Here is a 27,818-nt window from a genome sequence, read left to right as displayed (position 1 = left end):
ATACGGAAACATCATATATCGCAAGAGTGTAACATTAGTCATCAAATTTTATAGAATTAACAGACATATCGATAGATCCACCACGATAACTGCCACGCTTTTTCTTTGTTTTTTCATGCCTGAATGACTTTCCTATTGGTGATCCCCAAAAAATTATATCTGTTATAATTTATATTGCATCGCAACGGTTGCATGACTCAATTGAGATAATTAGGATATATGTAAGATTAAAAAAAGAACTGTTCTACGCAGAAAACCTTTTGTAAACTTTAAATCTTTATTAGCTTTATCCCCCCAAGAATTCTTGGCATTTTTCTAAAATAAAAATTTGAAAAAGAATGTTTACAAACTACTAATAATCTTGAAACGGATGTGCACCCTATTTATGTTGGAAGGGAACAGTTTGCATGGTAGTCCATGACTATTAACCAGTTATAATAACTGCGAAGAACAATCCACTTTTTTCGCCTTTACTAATTTCATACCTTTGCTTCAAAGGAATTATCTCGAAATTGGCTTTCAATATTAGAGACTTCTATATTTACACGACGGAAGGGAGCGGTTTTGCTTCCCTTAGGTCCCTAGGAAAAATGATATTGAATGGTAGCCTTAGTATCCGATAGTATCTTACATTTTAAATCCGAAATTAAAAATTGACGACAAAGTTATAACTAACATTGCCGTTCTTTGAAACAGATGAGTTATGAGAATTAGGTTCTTGAATATTCGATTTTTGAATTTCGGTGGAATTTACTACGTCATCACTTTGTTCATCATTTGAAGAATTATCGGAATCATCTGAATCATCACTTTCACTCTCGGAACTTTCGTCAGAATCTTCCGATTCATCAGAGCTAGCTTTAGCATTTCCTTTAGACGTGTTGTTCTCTGACTCGTCCTCGCTTTCATCAGATGAATCACTATCACTGGAAGCAGACTTATCTGATGCTTCAGAGTCTTCAGAGTCGTCAGAGCTACCAGATTTACTCTCCAATTTAGCTGAGTCAGATGCTTCTTCACTATCAGAGTCATCAGATTCGTTTGTGTCGTCGGACCCTTTTGTTACATTCTCTTCATCGGAACTGTTGGAATCAGAAGAATTGTCACTGCTGATATCGACAGTAGGCGATTCATTCTTACTATTTTCATCTTGTGAGCTACTGGATTCATTATCACTATCTGAGGTATCGTCACTATCATCGGTGCTGGCTTGCTCTTCCACACTTATTTCAGAATTTTTAGACTCATTTAAAGTCTCATTTTCGATAGAGCTATCATCATCGCTATCATCTGAAGTGGTAGAACTTTCAGAACTTTCAGATTTGTTCTTTGCAAGTTTTGCCCTCTTTGATTTATTGCCTGATTTGCTACTTATTTTCGATTTCCGTTTTGTTGCACGTTTACCAGTGCTAGCCTGATTCGAGTCGTCCGATTCTTCAGAAATATCCTATAAATCGTCAGCAGTAAGTACATCCACTTAATTGAGAAGATTATAATGAAACTATCATGGAACACTGAGGGACAACTATAAAATAACTATAACATAAGATGACTTACATCGCTATCTTTCGAACTTGAAGCTTCCATTTTAGCAACTTTAGCACCTTTTAAGGTATTAAATTGAAGTAAGTATTATATACTGTGATTATGACTGAGGTGTTAGCAATCATTATTTCTCGTATATGGAACGAAAAATCAGGACCTGTGATTTTGACTCTATATGTAGGAAGGTATTATTTACAAAAGTGTACTAAATACTGTATAATTTTTGACGACGTGTAAACTATCATAGGGTGCAGATATCAGCACAAGCGGAATTCTATACCTGCTGCTATTCAATTCAATGGCTACATTATCACAATAAAGCTACCAAAATACTTGCATATTGGCTATATACCGATATTAATAATTAAAATAGAAAAGGCAATATTGTTGACTTAAGGAAAAATTAGTGTCCATGATATTTCTTACTTTGGCTGTGTCTAGTGTTGCCGTTATTCCTTTTTCTTTTCTGTCGTCTAAAAAAAAAGCAATCCTTTCTATGTACTGTATATTCAACACGGTGTAGTCATGAATCAATAGTCTTGCTGCAAGAGATACATTTTGGGCATCAAGAAAGGAGTTTATCGAAGCCTGACACTATGAATTGTTTTTTCACAAATTTATACAGCAATGCTCTTTTCAATTTGTAGGTAATAGCAACTGGATTTTTGATATGACGCTCTAAATATCACTTCATAACTTGGAACTGTAAATACGCAAGGAGTGTAGCAATAACCTACATGATACTGTAGAATAACTCTGTAGCATCCATCAGCCAATTAAAAACATGACCTACCTGTAATAGTCCTGGATGATATCTAAGATAGATATACCATCATCAGCAGGCATTTTCTATTGCAATACGAGAATATAGGAAGTTATTATTTATTTATTTTAAATTAATATGACAGTAACTAATTTTATAGGATATTCTTGTTATTTATTACATCAGTAACGCACATATTCAATCAGTGTCCATCTATGTTGCTATGACTAAAGAATAATCAATTTTCGAAATTGTACAAAACGCTATTTAAGCTTTTGGGTATTCAACCAATACTAGCTTAGTATAAAATATTAAAAATAATTGCAGATCGTATTAACCTGATTGGATTGCAAATGCTGTACATTCAACGCTGTCAAACATATCACTTTATGAGTGTACAGCCACAATGTAGAATCAAAATCAAGAAGGTTGATGGTGATAAAATCAAGAGCCAATCTCATTTCAGACCCCTATCTCGGTTGATATATGCTAATTACAGTAAAATAAAACCGCTATTCCTGTTCTATTTAAGCATTAATCAATTACAAACACTGCATGTGGTATAGCACTGTGCAAGTAGTACGCTTCGAATTTTATCCGTTCGCACGATCTGACAGTTTTTTACATATCTACTCTACCGCACTACGCTAGTATTGAGAGGAACTGGTATTGAGTATGCAGTAGCCACCACCAGTGGGACTTTTAGTATTCTTCTTATTAACATGTGTAATTTATTATTATACGTATGTTGCTGGTTCGTCCATTGCGGACATCCCTATCCATAATACTTGTCTATCGATATCAATGATACGTTTTACTAGTAGGATCATTTCTAGAGGTCTTCAAGACCTCATTACTTGAAGCTCACTTCAGAGACTGCAGTTCAACTTTAACTTGGCTGATCAAAAGCTGAGATAGCTCAGTTTTGAAAGCTCGATCGATTGATGATTGGGAAATGGTATACTACTGTACGACAGGTTCAAGTGATGGAGTAGCGCTCATTTTTGGCAGATAACTGAATACTATGACAGCGAAAGGGATTGTTGCATCATGACATGGTGGTTCCCCATTGGACGTGCTACCAATACGCCGGGAATGTGCCAATTCTACAGTACTGTAGGTAGTCTCATCAAGGAGGAGTTTAGTTGGCTTAGCAGTGGAATGAATTGCATGGAAGGAATAGCCAAATGAGATCGAGATTTTCTGTTGGTCAATTTCATGAACAGAATGCAGTCCATGATTGCTACACAGTACTGTAGGACCGTTGTCATTTTCACTTTCAATGGATAGAGTAGTGGGATGCTCAACGTGCCTACCTCTCGCTCCATGAAACAAGCGAACATTGGGTTGATTGGATAGTACAGTACTATACTAACTGGTACTAACCGTTCCGGTCTCTTTTGTAAACCATTTGGCGGAAGAACGAAGTTTTTGCTTATGTAAAAACGCCAGTATAAGTGGGTAGACAGTAGTGGGTAAGATGGACTGATTTATCGACTCCATTTTGCTGTTGTCTTGGCTTGATCAATTCTAGCTCAATTCGTAAAGTAGAAGAAGACGAGGTTGGTGAGCTAACGAGGTTACAACGATCCGATGTGCTCGAGTCGTTACTGCGCCGGCGCGAGTCCGTATGCTGCACGCCAGCGTGTCATGGCCATTGGTCATGGTGGTTAGACCCCTATACAGAGGGTGGGTGGAAAGTCATTTGAGATTTGGAAGTGTGATATCAGGATATTTTCCACACATTTTCTTGTAATCGTATACAGTAGAGTAAAGCTGTAACATGCTGGCGACACTTTGACCAACACTGTACTGTACAGTGCCTGTAAAGTCTGTCTGGTCACCCCAATTTTCCATCCATTGTAGTGTACTGTACAGTACAAAGTCTTCCGAACTGCCAGAGTGCAAACCAAACTGGGTGACACTTTCACAGTACTGTACACTGTAAATGGAAAGTAGCATGCACATTTTTCCTTACTGAAGTGGAGGAGAAGATTGAACAATCCGTCCCTCTGTAGCATCCGTTGATAATGGAAAAGAAACTTCTGAATGCCCATTTCGTCGCCGTTTTGCAGCAGCGAAAATGGAGAGTAGGACACTTTAAACTTCAGTGCTATACAGTACCGTCAACCTCTGGAACTGAAGTAGTTCGAGAGGTGCATGATAGTGTACTCTACAGCACAGATATTGTACTGCAAAATTTCCAAGCTTTCTAGTCGTTGATGCCAGTACTCCGTGCACAGTGTACAGTACACTCGTAGTAATACTGTAGTCCACGACGTCCGAACTGTACTGTACTGTCACGGCTACAGTTGTTTACTGTACTGTATAGTAATGAGGACTGTGGCATTTACAGTAATTTGCACTCTGATAGGCTTCGGCTAGAAATTTTTCATTCAGTCGCTTAGGTACAGTACTGTAATCCACTTGTAACATGCTGGCGACACTTTGACCAATACTGTACAGTGTACACTGTACACTGTACAGGACCTGTATAGTCTGTCTGTCAGATGTCCGTGTCACCACCGCGCTATTTCAAGGGGAGTACCCATGTCTTTGTCAAAGTCATGATTTGACCAATCACGCGCCTTGGCCTTCCCGCTAAAATTCTGGCGCGGGTGAGATGAGGTAGTTTTTTTCTAACGCATACTGGACACTAGGTGGTGTACAATCCAGTCCTCTTCATACTATCCTTCAGTATAGCATGATCATGTCCGCGGAAAATGCTCCATCAGCGTATTTACATCATACTTTTACAGTCCATGTCTTCAATGCTTACACCGCCTGATCAACATCGTCCTATACTGTAGATTGTAGACCCCTGACACAAGGCAACGCGTCGGTTGACACAGTACGACTACTGGAGTGTCAGCACACGTCGTCACTTGCTCACACGTCAATCGCATTGACTCACGATCGCCACTTGAGTTGAGCTCCCCGCTTGCATCGAGAGACGCCATTTTGCCATTTTACTAAACTGGTTGGCCTTCTTTTTGGCTCATTGCTGGTGGATATTTTCCTTGAATCTTCACTACTTTACTCTTGTCTCTGCTTATTTTAATTGATTGATTGATTGATTGGGTTGAGAGGACGCAAAACGTTGAATAGACCATGTTTGAAGCACGATTAGTTCAAGGAAGTTTAATGAAAAAATTCATGGAAGCGATTAAAGATTTGGTCAAAGAAGCCAATTGGGATTGTACAGGCACGGGGATCAGTTTACAAGCCATGGATACAAGCCATGTTAGTTTAGTATCGTTGCTACTACGTAGTGATGGCTTTGATCCTTATCGTTGTGATAGGAATATTTCCTTGGGTATTAACATGGAAAGGTAAGCCGGTCTTGCATGTCCACTTTCAATGTAATTTCATCCATTGAATTGACGAGATAGGCTGCAGAGCAGCAAGGCTTAAATAGTTTCTCACTTTTCTTCCTCTTCTACTTCTCCTTCCACTAGTATGGCCAAGATAATGAAATGCGCTAGCAATGATGATGTCATCACCATTCGTTCAGAAGATCATCCTGATAATGTAACATTTGTCTTTGAGAGTCCAAGTAAGTATCAGTCTATGTTACATTTTGATCAATAGAGCAATCGCTTCCATCATGTCTATACAAGCCGACTTTGATCGGGCTGATGCGTGACCACGCGGACTAAACCTGTGTGCAACTCTAGTACAACAGGCAAAGCATCATTCTAAATTTCCTTAACTTAACTTATTTTTACTGCCGATCTCACCTCATCAGTACAACAGTCGATAATGGCAACATAGATCATATGGTTCATGCTAATACACAGTAGTAATCTGTTGATCGATTGGACGGTAGTGGTATCCAATAACCAGTCAACTATAGTATGTTGTTGTTCAAGGAGTAACATTCCATAATCTCTCCATAGAAAAGTCTAGAGTAGGTAATCAATCCATCAGTGGGCTTGTTTTTCTTCTCAATCATCACCTTCGATGTTGGATAAACATACCGTACTCGAATGTGTAGCCAGATTTCTGTACTACGGACATCGGATACCTACCATCGTGTTTGTTAGTGATCTACAATCATTTCGTCTACAACAGTAAACAAGGTCTAGCTTTTAACTGAAATAAGTTAAATCACCTGAGTCAAAGGTCCTGTAACACTTGGACTCAATCGATGCTAAGATTACATGTACAGTGTAGATTAAAAAGAAATGCAACCGAAATAGATTGATAGACAGCATCGGGTCAGCACTTGGCTAGTGATAGTGCGTAATCGATTCTTGTGTCTACTATCCTATCGTAGATACTAGACAGAACACACATTGCCAAGCGATAAAAATGGATGACATTAGTCCCTTGTATTCCCATTCATATGTAATATATATATATATATGCACTGTGCCTTGCTCATAAATTGTGCAATGTAATTTACAGATCAAGAAAAAGTCTGCGACTACGAAATGAAATTGATGGATATTGATAGTGAACATTTAGGCATTCCCGTAAGTAGAATACCTGCTAATCATCATCAATCAACCATTTCATGATTTTATATACTGTTCAGTATGAACAATAATCAGTTCAATTTTGGTTACCTAGGATACTGAATATGATGCTATCATAAGTATGCCAGCTTCGGAATTTCAAAGAATCTGCCGCGATCTATCTAATATTGGCGATTCAGGTAGATAAAATTTGCCCAATTAGAATGGCCGATAGGTTTTAATCTTGTAAAGTTATGAGCGTTTTTAACTGCTTATTAATGAACAACATGATGTTGTGTTTTTATCAGTTAAAATTACTTGCAATAAAGATGGCGTCCAGTTTTCCGCCCAAGGAGACACTGGTATTGGTAAAATTGCTTTGAAGCAAAATGCTGTCATTGACAAGGAGGATGGACAAGTAAGATTTACAGTCACCGATATGTCTAATTTTCTTAATCGTGGTAACGTTTGAAAGTATCAACCTTAATATTGCTTGCCTTTCTGCTGCTAGGTTTCAATCGAATTAAATGATCCAGTGTCCTTAACATTTGCTCTTCGGTATTTGACCTTCTTTACTAAAGCGACACCTTTGGCTTCAACAGTTACCCTATCAGTCTCTGCAAAGAATCCAGTGGGTGAGTTAAACTATATTTTCATTTGTACCGAAAGTAATACAGGATTGTGTTATTACTTGAGGTAAACGAGAGCACTTTGATAACGCCATAGAGACAATTCAGGTCATCACCAAATCGTAACCTTATAAGTGATAGATAATGCTGTACGGTTAGAAAAAGACCACACTTTGATATACCTATGATTATTCATTTTATCCATCAGTTTACACTAGCAGTCAATCTATCAAGTGTTGTATTTTTAGACAGTAAATCCCTGAGTTGAGGTATAGACTACTAGTAATCATGGTTAAGGGAAACTGCATCATCAATAATTATTCCTACACCTGTTACACCGTATTACTTACTAATAAAATTATGATTCACATTGTTACAGCTGTGGAATATCGTGTTGATGACATCGGCTATATAAGGTTATTAATAGCGATCATTTTTACAATAATGGTACAGAAGTTATTCACCTTGATTGTTTACTAAACTAGAAATCGCTTTTTATGGTAGATATTACCTGGCTCCAAAAATTGAAGAAGAAGAGGAGAATTAAGTCGTCAACACAAAGAAATATCGTAGATCATTATAACGAATAACTTACTACCGTAAATCAACGACATTTGGGCTAAATTAATGTAGTTAATATTAATGGCATTACCATAGTTATTGACTCAATTGATTATATGAAGTTACTGTATCTTGTTACATCGATTTATTTTAGTTGTTAGATATTTATAACAACATTGATGATTATGTTGTAGTAGGCATGATTGCAAACTTAGGGCTTTAATTAATAGGCTGTAGTCTAGCCAGATGTTAATAATGATACAGTAATCATTTTGTTCATAAAAATAAGTATCAATATGGTTAGTATTATCAGCGTAGTTCCACCATCTGTAGCAAAGTCTTTCATAACATAATGACGTACCGTCATTGTTGACAGACTTCAATATTAAGTTATACTGTATAATCAATAGCGAAAACTACACTAACGGCAAGATTACGTTTAATTGACTACAATAAAAGGAGTATGTTATATTTTAGCCATCTGATGATATGATTTATGTTGTATGGAAAGAAAAAGCAATAAAGCTTGAATCATCGTATAGCCGTAGCACAAGGATTGTAATGATTTTATTTCCGTTATCGTAGACTGAAAATTTGATACAGTTAAAGGGACGTGAGCCATCACTAGTATTAGCTACCCATGTTTTATCGTTATTAATGTTAAACTAGGTTAGCTATCTAAGGATATAATTTTTATCTGATTGTGCAATTGTATATACAATTTGATAGTGTATCATTATGGAAGAAACAGTAATGTCTATAGAAATTACTACAAAAGTGTCACAATAACGCTATAATATTCACTTTGACCATTTCCGTCATGCAGTTTTTCATCTAACTTCAATTTTGAATAAGTTGAATTACAACTTCGCTTCTGATGCAACACAAAGAAAATGACTTGATCGCCCGCAATCATATCATCTAGTAATGCAGCTACTAGATCATAGTTTTCAGAGCGGAATTATTGGCTAAGTTACATTACTTGCCGATCTTAGCCTTATAAAAACTACGAATATGGCACAAATTCAAGCCTAACAAAAGTGCGGGGATCATAAATTATAGCACAGTCTTATACATCATAGAAAAAGGCAAACATTTAGTCAGAAAGCAATGATATAACATCGTTTTAAGCATGTCATGAATTCTTGCGCAATCCATAGATTAGTTATTAAAAAAACAATTATTTACTGTAGTTCAGATATAATTATGTAATACAGTATTAATGTTATGGTAAACCACTGTATCCCCATTATGTCATTGATCGAGATAGCGCAAACTTTCAGAGTTGGATATTGTTTAAAAATTAACTTTTATTTCCACTTGGCATAGATGTTTAGCATTATCCTATCGTTCTGCAGTGAAAATCGTAATAATATTGTACTTAATAGAAAATAGTACGTGTTTTATGCATTGGGATAACATCTATTTCTGATCGATATTCTTTACAATAATCCCATAGATAAAAATCAATGATGATAGAATTAACTATTAAATCACGCTGTCGTAAATCTTCATTGGCTTGTATTTGAGACTTGATTTCTCTATAAATTAGCTAAAAATCATTAAAACAAGTACGTCTTAGCTTTATGTAAGATTGGATTTGATAGTTATAACTTATAATACAGTCTAAAAATGATAAATGATAATCTAGTTCAAATTTGTTTAGGTCATCATTCTTTTCCAGTTATTGCACTTCTAGAAATTAGGCTATACACTTACCTCTACCGCCCAAATAGATGATCCTCGAATTTCTAACTCCATAACATCTCCTGCCTTAATTTCGGTTCCTTTACGTAAAGCGCAAAGTTAATCAAGTGCTATTTTTACTAAAGTATACCATTACTACACAAAGTTACCGTCTTTCAGATGCTGCATCAATGAATCAGAGTATGTTAGGACATTCATAAAAGCCAAAACCTAAGAGTAATTCAATTATTATCCAAAGGTCCAATTTTTAATTATCAATTATTTACCAAATATTTATAATCAATTGGCGTGAGCTAACCTGTGGAATTCTTCGAAAACAAGGCAATCGCAATAAGAAAAAAGATATAGATGTATGATAATGCAATGAATTAGCTGGTAGGCATAGTAATTGGATAGTAATAGCTATTAACAACACCCTACTTAAGTGAAGATACAATCTCAATATGTATAAATAAACTAATTTGGAAGTACTAAGTGGTAACATACTTATAATCTGCAAATAAAGATAGAATCTAAATAATATGAATCAATAAACTAAGTTGGAAGTACTAAGTGGCAGCGTACCTATGAAGATAGAATCCAAATAATATGTATCCATCAACTAAGTTGGAAGTACTAAGTGGCAACGTACCTATAATCAGCAAACATGGTAATGTACTCGATATCTTGAAAGTAACCAAATCCTTGTCCCTCAAAGCAAGCCCAAATATCTGCAATGAGTATTTGAGCTCGCTTATAAAATCCAACTACCGAAATAAGAAATCATTCCAAGTTACACATTAGTTGATGTACATACACATAAAAAATGATCATTCAATTCTAACCTTGAATGTCATGAAAGGTGGATACATCATTAAAACAATCGAAGGTTGAGGTAATGCTTTCTAGTAGTTTTTCCGCAGATTGATTGCACTGCTTTATACAGTTAACGAAGGAGCCATCGAATTTCTATATATATATATTAAGCCATGAATAAACAATTATCAATAAAAAGCGATGACTCCATTCCTCTCTAATACTGTACAGTGTTAATTCTCAAATCAGAAATATACCACATAAATAGCTACGTTTGCATATACTGTATATAGAGTAAGTAATAATGAATTGTTCATTGTTCATTACCTCAATCACTTTTCGACCAACTTCACGAAGATTTTTAACTCTGGCTTCAACCAGAGGAATTCTAGTATCTGTTTCAGATCTAAATATAGTTTCAAATTGCTGTGTGGTAATATCGGCATAAAATTGTGGTGTAGTCAATGGTATTCCTTCCTTGAAAACATACGTAATATCGAGGGAAAAAGTAAAAGTTATTCAAGCAAGCTAACACGGAGCTTCGTTATACAGCATGCATCAATCAGTTCACAATCTTACATCGAGTGCTCTATTGATAGCAGCAACAAGCGACCAATACCCAGTATAATTTTTTTCTTTATATCGGATGACAAATTTCTGTGGATTTTCTGTCCAAAAGGAAAAGTTTAGCGTATCCAGGACGAGTATCCTATAGGCAAGGAGAAAATCAATCACCAAGATATTATGCTGCTATTACGCTAGTATTGTAATTATAATTCGAATGTTGATGGTAGAAATGTGGTAGAGTGCTTTGCTAAGCTTTACCAATTTAATGTTGCTTCGTTCATATCTTTAGGATGGAGATCATGCTGTTTCCAAGACTGTATACTGTAGGAATTTGATTGCAGTGCTTTCACAATCTATCATCATTTAAAAACGAAAGCATTGGGCACTTGAAATCAATTCTGTATCTATGTTTCCTTAAATTACAGTTGGTAATAAGTGGAAAATTTTTTGTCATTGTCTAATAGGATTTGTATGGAGTTTTGGTTAAGAAGGAGATTCTTTATCTTTGCATAGTTAAGCATAGCTGCTATGGTTTAGTCTAGTTCAATCGATGACAACTAGTGCAGTTAATTTTATATCTTTGCCGAGCTAAGCTACAGTAGGTAACAACTAGTGCAGTCAATTCTGTCTTTGCCTAGTTAAGCTACCGTAGGCAACAACTACTGGAGTACAGTTAATGTTATACCTTTACCGAATTAATAGGCTACAGTTGGCAATAACTAGTGCAGTCTATGTTGTATCTTTGCCGAGCTGAGTTCTAATAAGTCATAACTGGTGCATGATGGCAGTCAATTGCCTATCTTTGCCGAGTTTTAGCTACTGTTAGTAATGACTAGTACAGTAAATTGTGCATCTTTGCTTAGTTACTAAGCTACTATTGGTAAGAAGGCTATCGAAGTGTCATAATAGAATGAAGAAGACATACCATGTTAGCGACTTGTTTGATACCATCTTGCTTGATTTGAACATGTTTTGCAAGCTTACATACTAGCTCTGCAGATTGTCTAACATTGACCACCATTTTTGCTGAGATTGCTTTCTTGTTGGAAGATCAAGGGCTCACAGTCAATCGGTAAATGCTTTTAATCTTGTTCAACTGTTCATTTATCCAGTTGCTGACAGTATATAATTACAGTATACTACAATTTGAAATCCTTAAGTACAGTACGGTAGATTGCTGCTTTGAACTTAAGCAGAGCAACGTTATACGGGTACAGAATCTCGAATGAAGTAGTGTTCAAGAAGCAGAAAATTCCATGAAAACCTTCTCATTTTCGACGTACAGACAGACGTCCACGAAATGCAAATACACCAATAAATGTGTTTGCTGATTTTACTTCTATCATATTATTACAGGCTGCATAGCATACGATAGAGCGTTTTTGCAAACAAAATGGATAGAATAATATTCACTCAGGCCTATGACAGTAATCCAAGAAGGATATTTAGCAGGGGTGTTCAATTAGCAATCGATTTAAAAGTGATTTATAAGACATCCACGTACTGTACAATAAGCATTCGCTTCCTGTTTTAGGGCACTTGCCAAGAAATCGACATTATCTAATTGTACAATAGTCTTAGCCTACCTTATGCTCTCCATACTTGTAAGATCATTCTTGATATATGTATATTTCATAAGGTATAGCTCTTTCTTGGTGATATCCTACCGTATCATAAGACATCACATGGACATGGATGATATCTGTCTGGATCCTTATACGGGCTGTATGTCTCCTCTTGCGTTGGATACTAACTTACTACAGCATAGTTTTGCTTCTAGGAAATAGGACAACACCATGAACTTCTATAAACGTATAATGGCAACCAGAAATAGCTCGAAGAGAACTCTCTTGACTATTTACTTCACTATAGCTAAAAATAGCTGCTGAACTGGGATCTATCGTTACAACTTGTCGTTTTAACAACGGATAATTTATGCCCTTGACTGTTTGAACCACATTCCCAACCGAAATAACCATAAGGAAGGCATTATTATTGCTTCTAGAGGGTATTGAAAGCATTTTCTGAATCGATCCATATATTTCCATATATCAGCGATGATACTGTAATTTATTTATTCTCAGTCAACAATCGTACAGGAATGAACAATCCTACCATGCTACATCTACATAGTAGTTCCCATGTGGAATCGATTAAAATCACTTATGAAAGGGCTAAAAACAGAGTAGCATAGACGTGATCTGGCTATTTCTTGACTTAAGAGATAAGAATTGGACTACTGCGATGCAGTAGATCACTTCGAATACTTGAAAAGTGGATCAATCAATATCATAAGAATAGCAATACTCTTCAAGTGCTCTCGCAGTAATGAAGCTAAAATCATTCATAAAATTTAATTTTATTATTGTACTGCACAAAATTCAAAGCAATAACAAATTGTAAGACAGTAAATTACAACCGTGAAAAGCAGGTTAAGGGAATATCATAATTACAGTATCAGTAATTGATTGATGTTATTTTCTTTTGATATATCATTCTACTAGCTTTGCAATATTCAGCTAGTCAATAAATTATAGACTGGAAAAAATACAGCATATCAAACACACAGTTTTGTTGTCACCAGTCAAGTAAAGAGTAAAAGAGTTTAAATTTAATTGTTATTATCGTTATCATGATGTCTTATGAAGGATTAAAAGGTGAAACTTAATACTGTAGTGTGGCATTACATCAAAGCGATTACAATCCCCCAAAATTGATCTATAATAATTTCCTGTACATAATGCGAATGCATCTACGACGAGAAATCGTTTACATCTTCTCATAAAGCAGTTAAATCACAAAGCTGTTACCAACCATCATACAGCATAAATCAGATTGGCATCGCTTGTTTCTTTAAAACACTTCAACCAGTATACACATAAATCAATCATGACTAAACAACTGGAAATTATAATAAATATATAGATATACGCATTCCATACATTTTCAAGTTCTCCTAGAGTGATGATACTTTGTTGCACTACGCGATCATCGTAGCACCGATGAGGATGTTACAATTGCTTATTGAGTATCAATGTCGTCATGGATTGCACGGAATGATCCAAATTAAATTAGAAAATGAATCCAATGATAATGTTGTTGACAAGAGCTCGCTCGATGATAAAGCTTGTAAACGATTCAAATAGGAAAATTTTCTCTCCAAAATTTGTAAGTCATACATGAATTATACAGATACATAGGGTAAAAGCTATGATAATTAATTAATAATAAAGAGTGATAAATCAGCAGTTATTACTGTCAAATTTTTTCTCCAAGAGGAATAATAGTGGTAAGAATAACGTTAATATATAATTATTGTCAAAAGAAGGCAATCATTCTTATTACTATTATTATAATTATTATTATTACACATTGTCATAAAACAATAACATATATATTTTCCTTGCCATGATAGCGATGGCAAGTTACTTACATAATTATAACAACCTGATGAGCAGACTATACAAAAAAAATTATATGATGGTATCATAATGATAATAATAATATTGATGTCATAGAGACTAAATAGCATCATATACTTGTATGTATATTCAGAGGTTATATATATCTTTCGGCCTGGTAGATATTTTGCAATTCAATTTAACCAATTATGTAATAGTAATAGTAGTTGCACAACTACTATAGCTTTTATCCATATTCGGAATAGTCCATTAATACGTAAATACATCGACATTGATGGTGCTCACAATTTATACGTTATTGCTTATTAAATGCAAAATCAATACATCGTTGATATTTATATTTGCTATCGACGCGGAAAATCAGCTTCAGCAAAATGGTCAATTAGCAAGTTGGTTGTAGTAGCAACGTTTTGTACGTAGATATCATTAAACATTATACTGGTTTTCGAATTTGGTCAAATAAAAACATAAAAACAATTTGATGATACAGTATCACTGCTTCAGTAACAAAGTAAGATAACGCAATTCTACTATTTCTTGTAAAACAAAAAGCTGCTTATTTAATATAGATAAATGATTAATCATTATTGTAAATTGACAGAGCACTACGTGTAGCAATGTTAAATAACACTTAAGCTACTAGCATTGCACGCAAGACAAAACAACACTAGAATAGAAGCGCACAGTCGTCCTTGTACAAATAACTTGGAAAAAATGACACAATACCAATCGAACAGTTTCTGATTGATAACGGAGCCGAAAAGAAAATACTTATAGATTCACTATGCAGTAATTTCTATTATATTGGATAATGAGGTTGTAAACGTCCTCCGATATCATCATAACCAACTAACAAAAAACAAATTTCGATTATGGAGTTAATAACGTCTGAACTAGATAGGAATAACTAAGACTACATTGTAATAAACCCATTTTCGCACATCAGAGCAGCTTAAATTATCAATTAGTCGGGAGCTTAATTATACAGCAAAGGAATTACTGTCAATGAAGACGGTCTCCAATTTACTTCGTCTCAACAATATCAAAACTAACGAAAAAGAAGTACAAATACTATCATTCATGATAATCGACTGCATGGGTCAATGGATGTCAGACTTGTGGATGATTAATGTCAAAGCGAACACACTAGAGCACATTCGCATGTCTTGTAAAAGTCAAAATCCGAAAGAAACTAATAATTAATTACTAGCATTAAGCACTTAAAGATTAATCAAGGCCTTAAGCCGGTCAGCAAAATTAAAAGACAAAAAAGCTTCTTAAATAAAGCTGAGTTTAGCATGTTAATATATCTTACTATCCTAGCAGTAAGTATAAGCTTTACGAGTTGGGATGTAAGACCAGTAATGAATGCATTTTGTTGATACATGTCCAATGATAACAATAGAGTTTGAAAGCTTTGCATACACTTTGCATAACGGTGCTACCACAGTGATCCTGGATTAGATAGATTTGAATCATGACGATATCTACCTGAACCTGCAAGACTAGCGGAAACATCGTTCATATAAGATGATGACGTTCCATTCTTGCCGCTGTCTGTAGCCAATTCTAACGATACCTTTTGCTGATTCTGTTTTCGGATATCTATCATTTGGGAATAGTTTAAATTAGAATTTTACGCACTGATAAAACATCTTTTTACTATTCCTACTTTGTTGTACCTGATATTGCTGTCACCATTTTTCTACGAGCACCAAAAGTTGTAATACCTAACTCCTTCAAGTCGGCATCTGTCAGTGTACTAAATGTTTGCAAGTCAACCTCTTGTTGTAAGAATACGTTGACGTATTTCTCCAGACCCAACTTTTTAAATAACTTTGTTAAATCTAAACAGTATATAAATGCAGATTTACCTTACTGATTTAACCATTTTATTTTTAATATGTAATATTAGTTCATACCTTCAGAACCAGCATAGCTCTGCTTATCGGAATCAGTTACGTCACATGTTGTGCCACTCATCGTACTAAAATCTATGATGTAAATTGTAAATAGACACGCATTAGATATCAACCCGTAAAATGTAAAAACAGTATTACGCCTTAAATAAGAGCAAATTTGTAAATAATGCGTTTATTGTACCTTGCTTATCTCTAGTAGAACTTAAGTCGTTGGACCAAATGTTATTGGTCTGTAAATGTTTCAGTAAGTGGGTATTAGCAATACAGAAAAACTTGCAAGTGTTAAGCTTAATGAATTAAAATTTTTACAACAGATATTACAATACTAACATTCTGTTGTTGCATTAGCTGGCTATTAGGTAAAGTGGATGATAAATTAATGGTATTGCTTGGGAGAATTGGCTAAAAAATCACATAAATATTAGAGAAATTTATTTTAAAGATAATACAAGTGCAATCTGAGCGCATGGCAAAGGTACACTAAGGTATTTAAATTAATTTTCATTCAAGCATAAATATAGTATATAGAAATGACAACTATTCATATTAATAATAAACAACTACAATGTAGTTACCTTTTGCGGCTTAGCATTTGGAGCATTCATTTCTTCCATCTTTATGATATCATTGTAAAAAAAATTTAATTATACTTTGGTTAATATGATAGATAAATTTCTTAATCTATTAGCTATTTGTCCTTGTACCATTTTTTTCAACATTGAGCCTGGTACCGATTTTGAGAAACCATAACCGATCCATGAATACGTCGGCGTCCGTACTTTCGATGGAACAACTTCAGTTTGCATCGCTGCAATGTACCAAGTATTCAAATATTGAATGACCATAGTTCTAGTTAATAATCATTATCGAAATTACAGTCTAATTACAGAGTCGAATAATAATCTTACCCAGAGAGGCTAAGTACTTTTTTCTTTCATAATCCAATTCCTAAAAGTGATAGATATTTACGATGATTCATCTCAGCAAAACAGAGCAATATCTATATAAATTCATAACGCGCCACTTACGTGTGATTGCATGGTATTATTAGGCATATTCCGATGATCACCGCTATAGCCATAAAGTAAAGTTGTTAAATAATGATAGAATAGTATTTAAATAAATAAATAAATATATAATGCCCTACATAGTTCCCGATGATCGAGGACTGTCTACGTAATCAACATCATCTGGTGAAGAGCTTGAAGAGCGCAAAGGTGAAGAATTGATGCCAGAAAGTATACCAGTGTTTGATCTACCGGTAAAGCTATCATTTTCACCAGAGGAAGCACTAAACGATCGCGTGTCTCTATTTCCTTCCTCTTTGGGAAGTAAAGATCCAACGTTACAATCGCTATCGTTAGCTATGTTCCTCGTCTTATTATTGAAGGATACATTAACAGCCTTTTTGACATAATCTTTGCACAACAGTAACAAAAATTGTAATTAATTCATTGAGTAGAATTCGGTATATCTTAGAATTTTATATAAACAAAATACTTATACGAAAGAATTGTACCTTTTTTGCCCTTTGTGGTTAAATCTCCTTTATTTCTATAATCATTTGGCTAAAAAAGTAAAAGGATAACGTCATTGAATGAGACGAAACTACAAGTAAAATTTATATCTCAGTGCATACGTACTCTAAATGTGATTGTGGTGCTATCTTTAGCGGTGAGCATCGGACTTTGTGATCTTATTTGATTGTTAAGAGGACTTAGACCAGGTGGCATATGAGGCATATGAGGAGTATTTCCTGAATTAGGAGGATATGGAAATGCAGTCATTGGATTACGCCTTTCAGGGATTGTTGAAGGGCTATTTTCCATCATGTCGTAATTTTGAGGAGACATCGGATATCCTGGTGAAGTTGATGGTGACGCCCCAAGGAACCACGGAGAATTAATAGGACTAGCAGAACCAGAACTATGACTACCAGGACTCGGTATAGGACTTTGTACACCACGCAAGCCATTACTGTTATAGGAATTGGTTGATGAAACACCACTATTATTATAATTTGATGCTCTAGGTGTTTGCCTTTTGGAATAATTTGCACCATTACGTTGGTTATTATCGACATTTTCTGATATACTGATCGGAGGTGGCGGTAACTGACTGGGATTTTGCTGTGGATCGATACCAAGAAGTTGAACACGCGCCCTGTACATATTGTACGCGTTCTTTTCTACACTTTTTACTATAGCAGACTATGAAAATGTTCACCAGTTAAGCATTAAATAAATAGGATATTACTGTACTGCACACTCCTAAATAGGTTAACTTTACTAGTGTAGTGTAACATTTATTTGAAATTGAATTATTTTTACCTTGCTAGGTTGCTTAGGCTTAGGTTTGATGTTTATGTAAACATCCAGAGTTTCCATTAGATAGTTGCTTAAACCTAAAAATAAATGTTCCTTAATTATTATAGAATAATCTACGCTTACGAATTTCTATCCTGTTACACGATGGTTCTTAAACAAGCAGTATAGTGCAACAATGACCTTTGAAACTGATTCTATTTCTTAGGAATATTACCTTGATCAGTATCGATATCTTCTTTCATGTCAAACATTAAGACTAATGGTAAACAGCCCTAAGCATAGAGAAGTATTCATTATCATTTCTAAACTCATACCAAAAAGGCAATAGACAATGATTAGAAATTATATCTACCATAAGTTGTTCACGAGCTCTGCAAACGGCTTCGATTTCTCCAGTTATATAGACGGTACTTCTTTTCGATGGTGCAGCGTTGGTGTCAGGAAAATGAATACTAAAATCAAGAAAAAATGTGATTCAGTAACAACCATAAAGCTCTTATTACACAATAAAAGGCTAATTATCTCGCATTATTTAATATTAGACCTATTTTGATAGCATAACAAAAGCTACATTGGGGCTAAATAATAACTTACCTAGAACCAGTTCGGTGCATAATATTTTTAATATTTGAGCCGCCACGACCAATAATAAAAGTATGATGCTGTGGAGCAATATCGAGTTGAACACTGACTGGGATCATGCTCTATAGAGCAGTATAGTATAGTTTTAAGGATGATAGAACGATCACACTTGATTAATCAAATTACAATATACTGTACTAGGACTATTGTTATCACTTACAACCACACTTCCACATAATGCCTCAATTAAGGTAGCAGTAGCCTCCTACAACGCGAAAAAAAATCGTAATTAACATTTAATTGATTTATAGAATAGCCTATTTGCTGAAGCAATAAGTATTCTTCACAAACAATTTCCTAATATATAATTTTAACAACATAAAGTAAGAGCAATGTAAGAAATTTTACTTTAACGGCAGTAGAATTGTTTTGAGAGCCTCTCACTAAAACTGTCGTAGCCATTAGTCTTGGTTTCTAGAAATGATAGCAAGCGCATTAGAGATTAGTGGCAACATAACAAGATTGTCATTGCACTGCCAATTATTTAATACGAAAGTGATTGCTAACCTGCTTGAAAGTTATCGTTACATTAAATTTCTCTATCAGTTGTTGTATTAAGGATGAAAATTGATCAGATAAGCTACGTCCACTCTGTTGAGCACCAGTGTGAACCTCAAAAGCCAATACTAGCGGTAATAATTCCTAAAAATCAATAAGGAGTACCAATCGTTTCACATGGATGATTTTATTGAAATTGCATTTGCTGTCGATCGATGAGAATGGCATCCGTGTATATTGCAATGATATCGTTATGCGCTGTGCTATGTAACTTACTCTTATTTGTGCACGAGCTGATTCAACACCAATAGGTTGACCAGCAATTGAAACTTGATTACTTTTCTCTCCTTGCGAGCCTCGATTAGAATCCGGAAAGTGGATATGACAACCTGTTTCTTGCATCACTGTATCAAGCATAGGGGAGAATTGTGTTACGAGAGAAAAATAATAACAGTCCATTAGTAAATTTAAGGCTAATTTTCAATTATCTCATGAAAATTCAAAAAGCAAGTTAAACGGATATCACAAATATCATCGTTTGCATCTAGCATGGCAACGATAGAACACTAATAATACTGGAATCATCATCATGACTTTCAATAAGGCAATATTTTATCGTTACCAAAGATAGAAGAATAACGTATTGGTAAATTAATAGTCAATCGTTTACTTCTAGGCACTAATCACCTTAATCAAGTGTAAAGTAGAAATAGTATATCGCTTTGTCTACTAGTTTATACTATGCAGGATATAGTGAAGTAGAATTTTGAAGCTTAATGTAAACTAAAGTAAAATATACGAGTAACGCAAAGGAAATTACTGTCGAATGGGAATCCTTCAATGCAACCCCATTTCGATAGTAATACTCGTATGCAAAAATAGGGAGAAAATTTTTTCATGCTTATCATATAAAATGGAATCGTTGTGATGATGTCAAACCTTTTTTAATGTTTTGGCCACCTTTACCAATAACGTGAGAATGATCCGTATGTGAAACATCCATTTTCAAAGTTACTCGATTGGACTATCAAGTGAAATTGATAAAAATAATTAAATGATTGATTTTAAAGAGAATATACTACAACTAATTTATAATCTTAAGATTAACGATAACCAACATGATAACTATTTGTAGAAGAGTTGGATTTGCGAATTATTTACTTAAATAGTCTCTTGGGTATAGTGTATTGAAAATGATCGGTATGTATTCTTCATCAAGTAGTTGGAGCATAGTCAACATAGCCCTTCTAAGTATACACTAATAAGGCAGTTGCTGATTCAAACTAACTAGACATACTTTAATCTACCGCTACATTGAGATGGATTATTCTTTGTCGATATTCGATTGTGAGTAGTTGCAATCTATCGAACTTTATGTGCTACAGAGACAGCTATCGATTGATATGTGATAATCGCGGTATAAAAACTTAACCAGAACCACTACAAATCAAGAATAGTTTTCCTCTATTGTAACTATTGTAAGCAATGGTTATTCCGGAACTAGAAAAAATATTGACAATACCATTTTGTAACTGTATACGTATAGTGATCACTGATTTTTTCCTTTCTAAGGATGGTTTATTATGTTCTTTAGAATGCTTACTTTGGTGTCTAGTATTGCCATGATTTTTTCCTTGGCTAATTGAACGTTTTCAGGTTTACCAATAACTCGAATATGAGGATCTAAAAATATATTGATTACCACATCCATTAGTAAAAGAGTGTAAAAATGCAATCAGTTCGAGTAGTGGTTATGATCAAGCTTAACATTTGTATTCCTATATATATATATACATATAGATATATGTTAAAATAAAGAGTCCAAGTTATCTTGGCGACAAGAACACATTGAAATTGAACTCAACGATACTGTTGCTATTGAATTCTTTTTTTAGACATGTGTATTTTTTAAATGAAGTTTTATTCTACAGTAGAAAGGGAGCCATATCTATCTTAATAGCATGACTACATTTCAATCCGTCCAACTAAGCCAGTTGTATTTGTCATTCTTTAAAATCTTTTCTATCCAGTTGTACACTGTAAAAGTCAATAGTAAAAACTGTTTTCACGGCAAGATTGCCCATAATTGTCTACAATAAAAGGAGTGTATTGGCTATTATTGATGTTGTCCATATTGCTAAATGTATTGATACTATGGATTGATAGTATGAAGAGAGAGAGAGAGAGAGAGAGAGAGAGCAATAAAATGTGGACAGTACTACGACGACACGGCAAGTGTTGGAACGATTTTAATGAAGTCATTTTAGTGTCATCGTAGGTTGGAAGATTGCAATAGGGTTGTAAATAAATGCATGATTCGTCTTCACTAGGCATATTGGATAGATATAGACATGAGCGATAGTATAGCCAATCTAGTATGACTATTTTCAATACTTCCAATAGGGTAACATAATTTAACGTATGTCATTCTATTTGACTATGCTATTGTAGACATTACACATTGTATCAGCATGGAAGAAAGGGTCCTCCAGACTAGAGTAATAATTGGACATGCTAGAGTAGAAAAGAGTAAGACAAGACCCCGCACTGCAGCATGGCAATGTAAAGCCAAGTCGATACTATCAATAAAAGAAATTTAGAATTTGACCACCAGTTTAACTATTTTCCTTTACTTGTAAACCTGTCATCATTGCTACACAAAATGTCAATTGTAGTCAAGTGATGAATTGATTCGATGGCAACATGATGGTCATAGAAAGAGGAGTCCATGTTGGAAATGGTCATTTTTAGGGGATACAATTACGAGTAGAGTCTGTAGTCGGTTGTTTATTGATTGACCGCGGTCATTTTGACTTAGTAAGAGCGAATCCATTTCAATTGCATTACAAGTATGTAGCAATGCAATGTAGTTTTCCTTTTATTGTAAGGTGGATGGAGAAAGTTCAACGTCTCCTCCATTTCTCGATTCCAATAGGATAAGTACTGTATCATTTATATAAATCATCAAAGGAAGGGCGCGATACAAGTTTGCTTTTTGGAATCATAGAAAAATTCATTTTCATTGAATCAAGATGAAAAATAATCTGCCATTCTTTTGATTAACTAACTTGGATCATTTTTAGTCATTTCAATTTGCCTCTATCCTACTAATTGATCTTTCATTTGAACAGTTTAAAAATTGAATCAAGTTGAACCAACACTACCTTTATTGTAGTCAATTTCAAGTGGAAAAAAATTTTAATCCATGAATGTGGACGATGTGGAATGTTATCGTCGATTGGTGCAGTCTACTTTCTAGTCATCATGGACATACAGTGCAATGGTTATGGATTCCAACTCGATTCCAAACAATGATGGTCTATCCAGTATGCCCCCCTTCATTTATTTTGATGCTTTTTTATCTCTTTATTTGCCTGGAGGCAATCGTAACAGTTGCAGTTGTATAACAAGAAGTGGATTGAATTTTTTTTTTTCTCCACCATGACTGTCATGGAGGGAGATTTTCAATGAAGGCAAGATCGTGAGAAGGATGGCTTGTATGGGGGGGGGGGGCATAGGGGGGTAAAGGTGCAGAAGGTGTGCAATGTGTGGGTTCAATATTGGAAAAAGTTTAAAGTTCATACTTAATAATTTACTTGACAGCAACAAACTACATCGGTGATGAATCAACATACTGCAGTGCATGAATGAATGTTGTTGATGTGGAAAAAAAGCAATTGTCGTTGAAAGGGTCCATTGCCCCAAGTTGATGTCAATATCATTTTGGCATTGCCCAAAGGCTTAATGAATGATCTCAACCCATCTGTGGCCAGTGGAAAGGATTGTTTTGTAATGCATGGACCCAAGTAACAAAGTCAAGCTTAGCAACGTTGGCTAAGTGATCATAATATGCATGTGGTCATGACTACAATTTAGTGTAAGATGGAAAATGGGGGGGCTTGAATGGATTGGATGGACTATAGAGTAGTCAAAGTGAATTTTATGGGCTTGACATGCCATCCTTCTCAATCAATCTATGTTGTCTATTGGACTCGACTGGACAAGATTGCCTTACCACGGTAGGGGGAGGGAAAGAAAAATGACTTAAGTGCATTGATTACCAGCTAATCATTGAGATCGATAGAAGGTTTTATTCATCATCATAACTCATTCAGTGGATCCTTCATCAAACACGTTAAGCCTTCAAGTCATTGATCCATTGACTTCGTTTCATACAGCGATCGGTCTTGATATCGCGATCATCATCATGATGAGTCTTTTTATGGGTTACTAAACTCCATGTTTGGTGGTAGTAACTATCCATGCAGTTGAGCATGATCCTCTCGTCGATGATCGATCGCTCACTCCATGGCATGATGGACGACGCGGTGGAAAAAAGACAGAGCAAAGGATAAGCATGATCGACATAGAAATACCCAGTCCAATGTTGATCATCCAGCAGATCGATGATTGATTAACTCTGGAGATGTTGTATTTCCAATGGCGTTGATATCCATTCAATGACTCCACTTCCACCAATTATGATGCATTCATCCATTAATCCCCCCCCCCCAAAAATAAAAAAAAAAATAAAAAAAAAATAATAACTCGCCTAGCCAGCGTTGTTGTTGATTTTTCAACTGAAAATACGACAGTATAAGGGAGAATGGCTATCCAATTGAATGGGTTATTTTTTTCCAATGGGCAGTCCTGTGATGGCCGACAACATGGCCATGAGTTTGATTTGTGTAAAGTTGTTATTGGATTGTTGGACGATTTGTGCTGGTAGTTGGTGTGTATGAAGAAAGGCAAAAGGCTTGTATTGAATTGACGATGGGATTGCATGTTGGCAAGAAGAAGGGCAATGGGATTGTATTTTGAAATGGTTGTTTCTCTTTGTACAACTTACCTTTTTTAGACTTAGCGCCAATTTTTAATTTAGCAGGCCAAGTGATATGCGTCAAGGTATCTTCCATGATCTAAATAGAAGAGAAAGGAGACATGTTGAAAAGGATGGCATTGCACTAGCGATCAACATACGCTAAACAAGTGGAGTGGAGAGTGTTTTTTTGGTGGGGGGGGGGGGCTATATTGATGATGATACATGACAACGATGACGATAGTCTAGTATGACTATGGTGTTGGCGAGCATTGTTGGCTAGATAATAATCTTCATTTTTACCTTTTTGAAGAATTTTTCACCCGATTCTATCGGACCATTGTCAGTAGCTAAAGTGCAATTAACACAAAAAGAAGATTGGCAAAGTCAGTTGTCGATAGATATGGAGACAACAAGAATGAATCAAGTAGACGACAAGCAACGAATTTGGATCAACAATGATAAACAAATTGCAACGAGTCAAAAATGAAAAAGGAGGACGGGCTTGATGATCTCTCTCTCTCTCTACCTTGTAACATCTGTTCCAGCTTTCTTCGATCAACCCGAAAACGCTCTTCCATTTCATCCCCGGTACGCGTCTCATCGTCTTCATTCTCTCTTTCATCACGATCGCTACTAGCATTGCTGCTGTGATCGCTTGCCACAGCAGCCATAGTCGACGTGCTTCGTCCAAATCTCCAAAATGCAACCCGATTTCGATACAAATGCAATCAAGCACAAAACCCTGCAATCATATCAATCTTGCTACAAGCTTCTACGTTCTCTACTGATCGCCGATGCCGACATTCACTCACTATGGACCCTTGGCAAGGGGCATGCGTACTCCAGCCGGCCGATCGGCTGGCTGGGATACCCTGGGCTAGCGTGCAGTGTACTGTAGACTACAGTACGAATGGAGTTGCTTTGTACTGTAGCCGAACCGGCTACGACTGCTCGTGCGTACTCTAGCCGGACGATCTGCTTGCTCTAGTGCCAAGTCCCGGGTGCAAGCCGATTTCAATACAAATGAAATCAAGCACAAAACCCTGCAATCATATCAATCTTGCTACAAGCTTCTACGTTCTCTACTGATCGCCGTTGCCGACATTCACTCACTATGGACCCTTGGCAAGGGGCATGCGTACACCAGTCGGCCGATCGGCTGGCTGGGGTACCCTGGGCTAGCGTGCAGCGTACTGTAGACTACAGTACGGATGGAGTCGCTTTGTACTGTAGCCGAACCGGCTACGACTGCTCGTGCGTACTCCAGCTGGACGATCTGCTTGCTCCGCTGCCAAGTCCAAATACAAATGCAATCAACTCAAGAACAGAACCCTGCATCATATCAATCTTACTACAAGCTTCTACGCTCTCTACTGATCGCCGTTGCCGACATTCACTCACTATGGACCCTTGGCAAGGGGCATGCGTACTCCAGTCGGCCGATCTGCTGGCTGGGGTACCATGGGGCTAGCCGCTAGCGTACTTGAATGTACTGTACACTGTACAGTACTTTCAAAACAACAACTTCCGAAAGAAAAGTCAACAGAATAGTGTAGCTTTGTACTGTACTGTCCACTGTCCAGCCAGGTCCAGTTGGACTGACTACTACACTACAGTATACAGTACTGTACTACTGTACTGTATTTCAAACAACAACTTCCAAAAGAAAATTGAGCAGAATGACGTAGCTTTGTACTGTAGCAGAATGTACTGTACGCACTCAGTATAGTACTGTACAGTACTGTACTGTCCACTGTCCACTTGTCCAGTGTCCAGGTCCAGTTGGACTGACTACTACAGTACACTATACTGTACTACTGTACAGTATTTCAAACAACAACTTCCAAAAGAAAATTGAGCAGAATAGCGTAGCTTTGTACTGTAGCAGAATGTACTGTACGCACTGTACAGTACTGTACTGTCCACTGTCCAGTGTCCAGGTCCAGTTGGACTGACTACTACAGTACACTATACTGTACGTACAGTATTTCAAACAACAACTTCCAAAAGAAAATTCAGCAGAATGGCGTAGCTTTGTACTGTAGCAGAATGTACTGGACGTACTGTACTCTACTGTCCTGGTACTGCCGCGGTCCAGTTGGACTGACTGCTACAGTACAGTACAACTTCCGAAAGAAAATTCAACAGAATAGTGTAGCTTTGTACTGTAGCAGAATGTAGTACAGTACACTGCATCGGTCCAGTTGGACTGACAGCTACACTACAGTACTGTACTGTACTACACTGTACTGTACCAAAACAACAACTTCCGAAAGAAATGTCAACAGAATAGTGTAGCTTTGTACTGTAGCAAAATGTACTGTACACTGTACAGTACTCTACTGTCCAGGTACTGCAGCGGTCCAGTTGGACTGACTGCTACACTACAATATACAGTACCAAAACAACAACTTCCGAAAGAAAAGTCAACAGAATGGCCTAGCTTTGTACTGTAGCAGAATGGACTGTACTGGACGCACTCTACAGTACAGTACTGTCCAGGTACAGTACTGCAGCGGTCCAGTTAGACTGACTGCTACACTATACAGTACTACTGTACACTATACCAAAACAACAACTTCCAAAAGAAAAGTCAACAGAATGGCCCCTAGCTTTGTACTGTAGCAGAATGGACTGTACCGCTCTACTGTCCAGGTACTGCAGCGGCCCAGTTGGACTGACAGCTACACTATATCAAAACAACAACTTCCAAAAGAAAAGTTCAGCACGATCACCGTCAAGTCTCAATCCGGCGTATTGAGCAATCGAGTATTTATTTATTTATAATATGGGTGATTTCTATTTATTTTCAAGAGTATTTTCTATTTTGCATGGCTAATAGTTTACTACCGCAATGGCAGGAAAACCCCCAAAAGAGTCCTGTACTATAGTGTACACACGTAGTACAGTATAGTAAACGACCCAACTGGAAACGTTGTACTGCGCGCTCGTCTTTCTTCCGCAGGCTAAAAGAATCGGTCAGCAAGAACCGTCACTTTTGCCTTGACTGTAGACGCCATAGGACTCTACTTCTTCTAGCCTTTTCCCAGTACATACAGTCATGACGAATAACTGATACAAAACTATCCATGCAACTGATCGACAAGGGTCTCTAGGATATCGTAGTGGAGTCAGTCAGGTGGTAACGGAAGTTTGCA

At 36.2% G+C, this 27,818-nt stretch overlaps 5 protein-coding genes across 5 annotated transcripts; 1 reads left to right on the top strand and 4 right to left on the bottom strand.

The window, feature by feature from the left end:
- Positions 1 to 34: 34 nt before the first annotated feature.
- TRIADDRAFT_59313 (uncharacterized protein) lies at positions 35 to 3,811 on the bottom strand (the record flags this gene model as incomplete). The annotated part of the gene is made up of 8 exons (XM_002115249.1): positions 35 to 132; positions 258 to 315; positions 486 to 581; positions 677 to 1,447; positions 1,558 to 1,604; positions 1,972 to 2,018; positions 2,339 to 2,394; positions 3,695 to 3,811. The coding sequence occupies 8 exons, from the start codon at positions 3,809 to 3,811 to the stop codon at positions 35 to 37; spliced, it is 1,290 nt and encodes a 429-aa protein (XP_002115285.1).
- Positions 3,812 to 5,419: 1,608 nt separating this feature from the next.
- On the top strand, positions 5,420 to 7,944 carry TRIADDRAFT_50695 (uncharacterized protein; the record flags this gene model as incomplete). The annotated part of the gene is made up of 8 exons (XM_002115375.1): positions 5,420 to 5,640; positions 5,767 to 5,864; positions 6,719 to 6,786; positions 6,884 to 6,968; positions 7,077 to 7,186; positions 7,280 to 7,403; positions 7,777 to 7,813; positions 7,902 to 7,944. The coding sequence occupies 8 exons, from the start codon at positions 5,420 to 5,422 to the stop codon at positions 7,942 to 7,944; spliced, it is 786 nt and encodes a 261-aa protein (XP_002115411.1).
- Positions 7,945 to 9,339: 1,395 nt separating this feature from the next.
- On the bottom strand, positions 9,340 to 12,048 carry TRIADDRAFT_29087 (uncharacterized protein; the record flags this gene model as incomplete). The annotated part of the gene is made up of 9 exons (XM_002115248.1): positions 9,340 to 9,489; positions 9,672 to 9,745; positions 9,815 to 9,875; positions 10,293 to 10,411; positions 10,490 to 10,613; positions 10,788 to 10,937; positions 11,040 to 11,169; positions 11,286 to 11,380; positions 11,953 to 12,048. The coding sequence occupies 9 exons, from the start codon at positions 12,046 to 12,048 to the stop codon at positions 9,340 to 9,342; spliced, it is 999 nt and encodes a 332-aa protein (XP_002115284.1).
- A 3,200-nt stretch (positions 12,049 to 15,248) lies between these two features.
- TRIADDRAFT_59310 (uncharacterized protein) lies at positions 15,249 to 21,549 on the bottom strand (the record flags this gene model as incomplete). The annotated part of the gene is made up of 23 exons (XM_002115247.1): positions 15,249 to 15,298; positions 15,941 to 16,054; positions 16,132 to 16,296; positions 16,372 to 16,443; positions 16,553 to 16,601; positions 16,702 to 16,773; positions 16,947 to 16,985; positions 17,076 to 17,179; positions 17,280 to 17,319; positions 17,400 to 17,442; positions 17,519 to 17,789; positions 17,891 to 17,939; positions 18,015 to 18,581; positions 18,702 to 18,775; positions 18,913 to 18,970; positions 19,051 to 19,150; positions 19,293 to 19,402; positions 19,501 to 19,545; positions 19,689 to 19,754; positions 19,848 to 19,982; positions 20,115 to 20,242; positions 20,778 to 20,862; positions 21,442 to 21,549. 23 exons carry the CDS (start codon positions 21,547 to 21,549, stop codon positions 15,249 to 15,251), a joined length of 2,544 nt encoding a protein of 847 aa, XP_002115283.1.
- A 2,043-nt stretch (positions 21,550 to 23,592) lies between these two features.
- Positions 23,593 to 25,331, bottom strand: TRIADDRAFT_59309 (uncharacterized protein; the record flags this gene model as incomplete). Its single annotated transcript, XM_002115246.1, has 4 exons — positions 23,593 to 23,672; positions 24,688 to 24,757; positions 24,961 to 25,007; positions 25,187 to 25,331. The coding sequence occupies 4 exons, from the start codon at positions 25,329 to 25,331 to the stop codon at positions 23,593 to 23,595; spliced, it is 342 nt and encodes a 113-aa protein (XP_002115282.1).
- Between the last annotated feature and the right edge of the window lie 2,487 nt (positions 25,332 to 27,818).

The sequence above is a fragment of the Trichoplax adhaerens genome, genomic scaffold (assembly GCF_000150275.1).
Source record: "Trichoplax adhaerens TRIADscaffold_10 genomic scaffold, whole genome shotgun sequence".
Classification (NCBI taxonomy): Eukaryota; Metazoa; Placozoa; class Uniplacotomia; order Trichoplacea; family Trichoplacidae; genus Trichoplax; species Trichoplax adhaerens.
Note: the sequence above shows the minus strand (reverse complement) of the source record. Positions and strands in the feature narration are given on the sequence as shown.